Source organism: Microtus ochrogaster, linkage group LG1 (genome assembly GCF_000317375.1).
Source record: "Microtus ochrogaster isolate Prairie Vole_2 linkage group LG1, MicOch1.0, whole genome shotgun sequence".
NCBI classification, from domain to species: domain Eukaryota; kingdom Metazoa; phylum Chordata; class Mammalia; order Rodentia; family Cricetidae; genus Microtus; species Microtus ochrogaster.
This window is the reverse complement of record NC_022027.1, coordinates 2,555,329-2,564,721: the sequence shown is the minus strand read 5'-3', so window position 1 is coordinate 2,564,721 and position 9,393 is coordinate 2,555,329. Positions and strand designations below refer to the sequence as shown.

At 57.5% G+C, this 9,393-nt stretch overlaps 1 protein-coding gene across 2 annotated transcripts in view; it reads left to right on the top strand.

Annotated features, from left to right (window-relative positions):
- Positions 1-9,393, top strand: part of Zfr2 (zinc finger RNA binding protein 2) — a 20,270-nt gene that overhangs the window by 7,834 nt on the left and 3,043 nt on the right. Inside the window, exons 3-13 of one of the 2 annotated variants that reach the window (XM_013350714.2) lie at positions 172-259; positions 757-1,001; positions 2,312-2,491; positions 2,995-3,181; positions 4,077-4,222; positions 5,070-5,189; positions 5,771-5,910; positions 6,343-6,475; positions 6,963-7,129; positions 7,692-7,866; positions 8,854-8,992. In XM_013350714.2, coding sequence (XP_013206168.1) covers positions 172-259; positions 757-1,001; positions 2,312-2,491; positions 2,995-3,181; positions 4,077-4,222; positions 5,070-5,189; positions 5,771-5,910; positions 6,343-6,475; positions 6,963-7,129; positions 7,692-7,866; positions 8,854-8,992 — 1,720 coding nt within the window. Of the gene's footprint in view, positions 1-168; positions 260-756; positions 1,002-2,311; positions 2,492-2,994; positions 3,182-4,076; positions 4,223-5,069; positions 5,190-5,770; positions 5,911-6,342; positions 6,476-6,962; positions 7,130-7,691; positions 7,867-8,853; positions 8,993-9,393 lie in introns of both variants that reach the window. The other variant, XM_005359000.2, reaches the window with a different exon arrangement.

The following is a 9,393-nucleotide window of genomic DNA, read 5'->3' as shown; positions in this document are numbered from 1 at the left end:
AGTGTCCCACCCCAGTGTCCCACCCCACTGCCCCCCAGTGTCCCACCCCACTGCCCCCCAGTGTCCCACCCCACTGCCCCCCAGTGTCCCACCCCACTACCCTCTCTGTCCCACCCACCTCACTGAGCTGTTTCCTTTTCTCTGTCCCTGTCCCATGGAACGCTCCAGCAGGGTGGTCACAGCTACCGAGAGTCAAAGGTGCCCAGGAACTGCGAGGACACAGCAGAGCAGCCAGCTGCAGCCTCTCTCTGCCGACCAGGTGAGTGTCGGGATCCTCTGAAGGGATGGCCATGGCCATCACAGGGGCCACATCTCAGCACTCAGCACAGACACACAACAGGCCTGGGCTGGACCAGACCAAGCGGGGCTCCTTCTGGCCCTGAAGTCAGAGAGATCCGCCTGCCTCTGCCTCCCTGAGTGCTGGGATTAAAGTTGTGACCATCACCAGCCGGCCAGCAGTCTTGTGTCTTTTTGTCTGTGACATTTACTTGTTACCGCGTGTGTCTCGGCGCATGTGGAGGGCAGAGGACAGCTTCCCAAGGGAGTGCTCTTCTAGAAAGAACAAGTCAGCAGGCTTGGCTGCAAGAACCTTTATCCGCTGAGCCATCTTGCCAGCTCCAGTCTCAATTTAAAATTTCCTTGCGTTCTGGCAGAGCTGCAGCTGGGGGCCATGGGAGGTCACAGGCTGACCCCTGTGACTGTCCCCTCCCTGCTCTGGGTAAGCCTGGCTGAGTGTACTGTCTCTTGCCCTCCTAGGCCCGAGCACCCACAGCTCAGACCACCCACTGAAGTCCCAGCGGGTCCTGCAGAAGCAACAGACATCCCCAATGGCTCCTGTGGGCTCGGACCCTTGGGGTGGCCCAGGCCTCGGGCCCTGGGACCCCAGCTTTACCAGCGACTCACTGCCATTCCTGGACAGGCTGCCGAAGCCCAAGGCGGGCCCCCGGCCACCCTCTGTGCACTACTGTGAGGTCTGCAGGGTCAGCTGCGCCGGGCCGCAGGTCAGCACTGGCAGTGGGCAGCTTAGTGTCACCCTCCAAAAACAGTGGCAGCTCCGGGCGGTGGGGCACACCTTCAATCCCAGCGCTCAGGAGGCAGAGGCAGATGGATCTCTGAGTTCGAGTCCAGCCTGGGCTACAGAGCGAGTTCCAGGACAGCCAGGACTGTTACACAGAGAAATCCTGTCTTGAAATAACCAAAGTAAATAAATAAAATAAAAAAGAAAGAAAGCACTGAGAGATGACCACAGAACGATTGTCTTGACACACACACACACCACACAGATTTACACAAAGATACCACACATGCACCCCCCCCCCCCACACACACACACAATGGAGAGAGGAGAGAGCACACTGAGGCCGTCTCCCGGTGGCTGAGGCTGTTCTGAGCCTGCCATCCTCCGGCCTCAGCACCTTCTTAGTTTTACCCCGAGTCAGTGATGGTGCAGGCATGCTCTGTGTTTCTGGGGTCCTTGTCACTCTCCCGCTGCCACACTGGGCCGCATGGGCTGCAGCTGGCCTGGTTTTCATGATTCTAAGACCCAAGCCCGTTTTGCTCACACGGGCTGAGCTGTCAGACCCTGTGGGCACTGACGCCCGGATGTGCATCTGATCTACGGTTGCGGTTGCTCGTCTGTGAGAGCTCTGTGAGATCAAGGCTCACACGTGTGCAAGTGTCGCACTCTGCGTCAGCTTACAAGGGGCTTCTCTGCGCTCTCAATTGCGTTTATTTTCTCCATGTGAGTCTGTGCCCTGCGTGTGCCTGTCAATTGGGGCAGACGGGGGGTCGGATCCCCTGGAGCTTTGCTCTAACCCTGACTTCACCCAGCATCTATCTTTTTCTTTGTTTGTTTGTTTTTTAATTGTTTTGTTTTAAGGAGGGTTTCGTGTACCCCAGGCTGGCCTTGAACTCACAACTGAGCTGAGGATTACCTTGAGCTCCCGACGCCCCTGCCTCAGAGGACAGGCCAGCAACCCCACATCTAGCTCCTGAGGTCCTGGGGATGAAACTCAGGCCTTTGTCACAAACTTCAGCCCCAGCCTGGAAATCCAGGTGTTATTTGGTGGCAGCCCCCTGTTCCCAGACAAACCACCGAACCCTTGGTGAATATTTTCTTAAGAACCTGGTTGGAGTTTAGGTCAGGGAAGGGAGACGGTAATACTGCCTGACTCATGTAATTTAATACCTCTCTTGGGCACAAGTGTTGGAGGAAGCAGGGGTCCTCTGTCCCTCTGAGCTCCCACTAGCCAGCTCTGCAGCCTGCAGATGATGACTGTGTGGTCACCCAGGCCACCTCGTTCTGTTCCAGACCTATCGGGATCACCTGGAAGGACAGAAGCACAGGAAGAAGCAGGCAGCTCAGAGGACAGGCACACAGCCCAGCGGAGGTCCACGAGGGGCCCAGAGCCTGCACTGTGGCCTCTGTGCTGTGTCCTGCACCGGGGCGGATGCCTATGCAGCTCACTTGAGGGGAGCCAGGCACCAGAAGGTATGAGCCTCCCAAGCCTGCTGTGAGCTCTGAGCACTTGCAGGTGTGGGGAGAGGGCACGGGGCGGGGGGCTGACGACTGTGAGCCTCTGAGCCTGCTCTGCCGTGGCTGGAGGTAGCGACCTTAGGCAGTGGCACTGTGGCTAGTGTCTGACTGAACCCAGGGCATGAGTGTGTTTGTGTTTGTCTCAGCTGGGGTCCCCCAAATCACCTATTCGTGCACACACTCACAGGCTACCGCTGGGGAGCTAGAGAGCTGGCTGCATTGGAGGTAGACGACATTCAGTGGGAACCAGCGCAGGTGGTCGAGAGAAAGAGGTGTTACAGCTGAGAAATGGGACCCCACAGGCAGGAGGTAGCTCTGGGAGGTGTTTTAGCTTGGAGTTTCCCACAGAGTATAGAAACCAGGGTGCGGCCCCCACATTCCCTCCAGTAGCCAATTCGGTGTGAAGTGCCCTGTTTTCCAAAATCACTCCTGACTGAGAGCTGTGGGATCCATTGCAGGTCTTCAAGTTGCACACCAGGCTAGGGAAGCCCATTCCCTCTGAGCCCACGCCTCAGAGTGTCACCTACACCAGAGGCTCGGACAGCACCCCTGAAACCTCAGTCAAGCAGGAAGCTCACAGCAGTTACAGCTCACACACCTCAGGCCGGCCAGCACCAGCCAAAGGATCAACAGCCTCACGCAAGGGTACAGGTCTCTCCAGTTCCCTATATGTGAGCAGATGACCACACCCCCAGCCCCTCACTGGGGTGATTCCGGTGGGACTCCACCCTGACCACACCCCCAGCTCTTCACTGGAGATTCTAGGTAGGGCTATACCCTGACTATGCCCCCAGCTTTTAGGTATTTTGGGGGTGTTTTTGTTTGTTTTTCTTTTTTTGACAGGATTTCCAGGGTTCCTGGCTGTCAGAGTTCTTTCTGACTCTGTAGCCCAGACTAGCCTTGAATTCAGATCCTCCTGCCTCTGCCTCCCAGTTTTCTGGGATTAAAGACAGGTGCCACCCTGGCCATCTCTCTTTATTTTTTTTTTTTTTTGGTTTTTCGAGACAGGGTTACTCTGTGGTTTTGGAGTCTGTCCTTGAACTAGCTCTCGTATCGTAGACCAGGCTGGTCTCGAACTCACAGAGATCCGCCTGCCTCTGCCTCCCGAGTGCTGGGATTAAAGGTGTGCACCACCACCGCCCGGCCATCTCTTGTTTTTGAGACAGGATCTTACTGTGTGGCCCATGGTGACCTGAAACTGGTGATCCTCCTGCCTCAAACTTATGAGCAGGGTGTGCACCACGAGCTCTGTGGAAACTTAGTTTAACTAGGAAGCCACTGTCCTTGGGAGCTCCGTGAGGTGACCTGCCCTCAGCAGGCAGTCAGTGGCCACTTGCGCAGCAACTCGCTTCCTTGCTCTGAGCTGTTCCCACGTAGCCTGGACATTCTACCTGTCCTTCTGTGGCTGCACAGCTCCATGTTGCCGCTGAGATCTTCCAGAGGAAGGGGGGGCTACTGCGCCTCTGCTTCAGGTTCCTGGGGCATTATGGGAAAGGGGTGGGGAGAGCCTGGGGTTGCAGCCAGTCATGGTTTCTGGCAGGGCCACCTGAACTGCAGACAGCACACAGCCGACCCGGAGAAAGGAGACCACCACACCCCAAAGCAGAGGCCACCAGGGGAGGGCCTGGGGAAGCTCCAGGGACCTATGGGGACATCGAGCCAGTGGGCACAGAGTATGTGGAGGAGGTGAGTGAGCTCCATGCAGGGCCACGCGCCCGAGACTCGCCAGCCCCTCTTTATGTCCACCTCCTTCAGGGTGTGCTAAGAGGGCCGGGGGCAGGAAAGCCTGGCAGGGCACCAGGACCCTGCCACCCAGCAGGCCAGGCTGTGGCACTTTGCACCTCAGTTGGCTTCCACACCCTGGCCTTTCCTGCAAGAATCAACCAGCTGCCGGGCGGTGGTGGCGCACGCCTTTAATCCCAGCACTTGGGAGGCAGAGGCAGGAGGATCTCTGTGAGTTCGAGGCCAGCCTGGTATACAAAGAGAGTCCCAGGACAGGCTCCAAAGCTGCAGAGAAACCCTGTCTCGAAAAACCAAAAAAAAAAAAAAAAAAAAAAGAATCAACCAGCTCCCTCCACCCTGAGGTCCTGGGCCCCGACTATCAGCCCAAGGACAGCCCTTGCCCGCCACTGCGCAGACACCCAGGGAAGACGGTTTCTTCACAAGCTTCTGCCCTGTGCAGAGCCGTTTCCACTCACAGCTGGCTCCGTGGCACCTGCCTGCCCAGATGTCACCTGTGTGGGTGTGTGCAGGGTGCTTCTGTGCCTTGCACTTTGTCTCAGAGGCTGGAGCCAGCTGTCGTGGCCTGCCGCTGAGACAGAGCATTAGACAGAAGTCATGGAGACCAAAGAAAGTGATGGGATGTGGGCTCTGTCCCGGGGTGGAGCTGGGGGAGGAGGGGACCAGGCCAGGGGCAGAACCTGGGCTCCTGCCAGCCCCACCAGGAGCACCAGTGTCCTGGGTGTCTTGGTGCCCAGAATCCTCCAGGGCGTTAGGGCTGGCCAGTGGGCAGCTGAGCTGTGTTCTGTCCTAGGTGCGCAGCGAGGAGGGGAAGGTGATCCGCTTCCGATGCAAGCTCTGCGAGTGCAGCTTCAATGACCGCAATGCCAGGGATATGCACCTGACCGGACGGCGGCATCGGCTGCAGTACCGGGTATGTCCGGCAGGGGCACTAGAGGCCGCCGGGACCACCCGGTGGGAGAGGAATGGGGTGCAGGAGGAGGGTGGGCAGACAGGTCCATAGCTTTCTTCTTCACCAGGAGTCTTCCTCCTTGGCCACGCAGGAGACTGCAGATGTTCAATGCCAGGGCTGAATGAGATCCAGCCTGTGCTTAGCTGCTGCAGCTCCTCACGGGCTCAGTGTTTCTAGTCCCTCAGTGAGCACAAGCGGCTTGAACTTGGACAGATGGAGCATGCCCCTTGGTGGCTCCCTGTGGAGCTGCGCTCCTGACCCCACCTGTGCTCCATAGGCTGTGCAGAGTGAGCAGGAGTAGCCCACACCTCCAGTACCTTGTCAGGACCTTTCCCAAAGCACCCGTTTTGGCTGCTGTGGCCTGCATGTCACCTGCTGTCCCCACAGCACACTTCCCTCCATTGCTCTTGTGGGAGGGGCAGCTCTGTGAGAACAAGCAGCTGGTGAGTGTTAGTTGGGGCCCTCTGTGCCCATGAGGTGGCCCCTGCTTCAGTCTGTCCATCCCCTCTAGTGGCATCATCTGTCTGGCTTTGCCTTTGCAGAAGAAAGTGGACCCGACACTTCCGGTGGACGCCCGGCCCAGTGGCCCCATGCAGAGGGTGCTGGTCAAGAGGCTGCAGCGGCAGCGGCAGCTGGCACAGACAAGACTAGAGGATGCACGGCGCTGGAGCTCTGAACTAAGGTGACCGTGATGTCCCCTCTGACCTCCTCACAGTCCTTCAACCTCTGATGTCCCCATGTCCCCTGACCTCTGACGTCCCCATGTCCCCTGACCTCTGACGTCCCCGTGTCCCCTGACCTCTGATGTCCCCGTGTCCCCTGACCTCTGATGTTCCCTGACCTCTGACGTCCCCGTGTCCCCCGACCTCTGACGTCCCCGTGTCCCCCGACCTCTGACGTCCCCATGTCCCCCGACCTCTGACGTCCCCGTGTGCCCCGACCTCTGATGTCCCCGTGTCCCCCGACCTCTGATGCCCTCCACCTCTGGCGTCTCTGCATCCGTCCTGCTCCACTCTTTAGACCTTCTCTGTGGTCACCTGGGCCCTGGGGCTGGAGTGCGTTTGTGGGGTTCTCTGGTGATCACAGCCCTGTATCCCCCCACATCTGGCCATAGACAGCAGGAAGGACAGAACAGGGAACTTGAGGAGCTTTCCCAGCCCCAGATTGAAGAGCAGTCACCCAAGTCACCCGCCTGGGCCCTGCCAGCTCCCACTGCCAAGCCAGAAATGGCCACCACCCGGCGCCAGGTAGGTGAGGGGGGCTGATGTGCCATGTAAGAACCTTCTCGGTCCCCACCAGGCCTCAGGAGCCTCAGGACCGTGAAGACTACCCAGTATGTGGGTTCAGCATGGCATGTCTCTCCCACACCGTGGCTTCCTCCTGTTCTCCACAAATGTCCATCCTTAGGCTGAGTAGGGACCTGAGTCTGGCCTCTTGCTTGGGGACAGGCCCTGTGTGGCCTCTGGCCTGTGAATGGAAGAACATTGCCAGAGAAGAGCTGTCCCACCCAGACCTCAGCCCCGGCATGTGTTCCCTTGTGGGAGCTGCTCAGATGCTGGCCACAGCCAGCTCCAGCCTGCCAGGGCTCCCTGCAGCCTGCCTGGCCTTGTACCCTCTCTGAAGTCCTGCCAGGGCTCCCTGCAGCCTGCCTGGCCTTGCACCCTCTCCGCAGTCCTGCCAGGGCTGGCTGTCTTGTCCTCACCCCACCCTTGATGAGCGTAGTTCTCCCCACAGTCGGGGCGCCGGCCAGAGAGCAGTGACGATCGGCATGTCATGAGCAAGCATGCCTCCATCTATCCCACCGAGGAGGAGCTGCAGGCCATCCAGACAGCTGTGTCCCACACAGAACGAGCTCTCAGACTGGTGTCGGACACACTGGCCGAGGAGAGCAGCCAGCATGGGTTAGTGCTACGCCAGAGGCCATGGATGCCACAGGGTTAAAGCTCTGTCTCACCTCCATTGTCTCCCAAGGCTTCTGGTGGAGAAAATCCCTCCCACCCCCCATGTGTAGGGGTTGGTGAATCCAGCATTCAGGAAACTGAGACAGGAGGATTGCTGTGAGTATGAGGTCAGCCTCCACAGTGAACCCTTGTTTCAGATATAGATAGGTAGGTACACACATGAAAGATATAGATAGATCATAGATAGATATGTAGATGTAGATAGATCATAGATAGATATGTAGATATAGATCATAGAGAGGTAGATATATCATAGTAGATATGTAGATGTAGATAGATCATAGATAGATAGATATGTAGATAGAGATAGATCATAGAGAGGTAGATGTCTGACCTCTCCAGTGATGGGATTGCTTGCATGGGACTGAGGGATACTGGGGATGGAGGTGTGTTTCATTTCCCATCAGGCGTCTGCTGTAGAGAGGCCTGGTTCCTGGTGCTCAGGAGTACAGCACCCTTCCATCTCTCCCTGCTGACGTGTGCTGCTTCTCTGTCTCCTCAGCACCCTGGAGCCTCCACCACCGCGGATGCTCAAGGGTGTGGTTCGGGTCGGCATCCTGGCCAAGGGCCTGGTCTTGCGTGGGGACCACAGTGTGCAGCTGACCCTGCTGTGCTCCAAGAAGCCCACACACTCCCTGCTACAGAGGATCAAGCAGGAGCTGCCCAGAGAGCTGTCGGTAAGGGCAAGGCTGGGGAGATGGCGGAGAGGCCCACAGGGCTGGGGTGACGCCATCATCTCGCACATACGTGTTGGCATCTGATTCCAGTGTCTAGAACCCATGTAAAAAGCCATTCACAGGTCTGGCGGTGGTGCACACCTTTAATCCCAGCACTCAGGAGGCAGAGGCAGGCGGATCTCGGTGAGTTCGAGGCCAGCCTGGTCTACAAGAGCTAGTTCCAGGAAGGCAGGACTACACAGAGAAGCCCTGTCTTGAAAAACCAAAACAAACAAACAAACAAAACAAGATGGAAAAACAATTGAAAAACACTCTGACTTCAGTCTCTGGCCCTGACATGCCCAAAAGAGGAATCAGCCACACACCTGTCATCTCAGCAGCTGAGGCAGGGGGATGACAAGCTCTACCCAGGGCTGGGTCAGTAGCTCAGTGGTGAGCACTTGCAGGTGCAAGGCTCTGGGCCCCATTCCCAGCACTGGCATGTACACGCACACACATGTTCACATGCGTTACACACGCACACACATGTTCTTGCACATGCACACATGTTCACACGGCACACACGCACACATGCTCACACATGTTACGCACGCACACACATGTTCACACGTTACACCCGCGCACACATGTTCACACATGTTACACATGCACGCATGTTCACACACGTTACACACGCACAATGTTCACACACGTTACACATGCACACACACAGTTGCATCTGTGCACCCACAGGGTGACTGCCTGTGAAAGGCTGTGTTTCCTTCCCGTTCTGCTGTATGCATCACCAGCCGCTTTTCTACTAAGTTGCTGTCCTATGTGCAGCAGTGCCCTTCACTGCAGAGGCTTCTCAGCCTCCCTGGCGGGTCTCAAGTTGCCCAGGCTTTCCCAGCACAGGGCTGGCACTGGCAGCAGGCACACTAGGTAGACAGATGGGCACACGGGCAGTACCGTTCTGTGTGCTTAGGGCTCCTGTCATGTTTACCCCAGATAGTGGCAGAAGACAAGTACGAGGTCTCATCTGACCACAACGCCAACATCGTTATCTCAGCCTGCGTGGAGCCGGGGGTGAAAGTCACTGTGTCCGCCACCTCACCTCTGATGCGGGAAGACCCCTCCGTAAAACGAGGTACATCCCCAACTTCCTGTCCTAGGTCTCCAGGGCACAACAGACACACCCTGCCCTGGGTAGGACCCCCAGTGGCCTCACTAGCTCTGGGTCACACATGGTCACGTGGGGTCACACGGGGCCACGTAGGAGCAAATCTGGGGCAGTCGAGCTAACAGCTAACTCTTTGGACCTTAGCACGTGCTCGGAAGGTCCTCTCCTGCTGAGTGCATCTCTCCATGGAGTTTAGGGACAGGGCCTCTCTATGCAGCCGGGCCCAGGCCTGAGACTTGCAGGCTGTCACTACTTCAGCATACGGTCATGTATAGTAGTGACCCAGCTGTAGGTGCGGGCACGGTGTCGGCGTGTACAGTAGTGACCCAGCTGTAGGTGCGGGCACGGTGTCGGCGTGTACAGTAGTG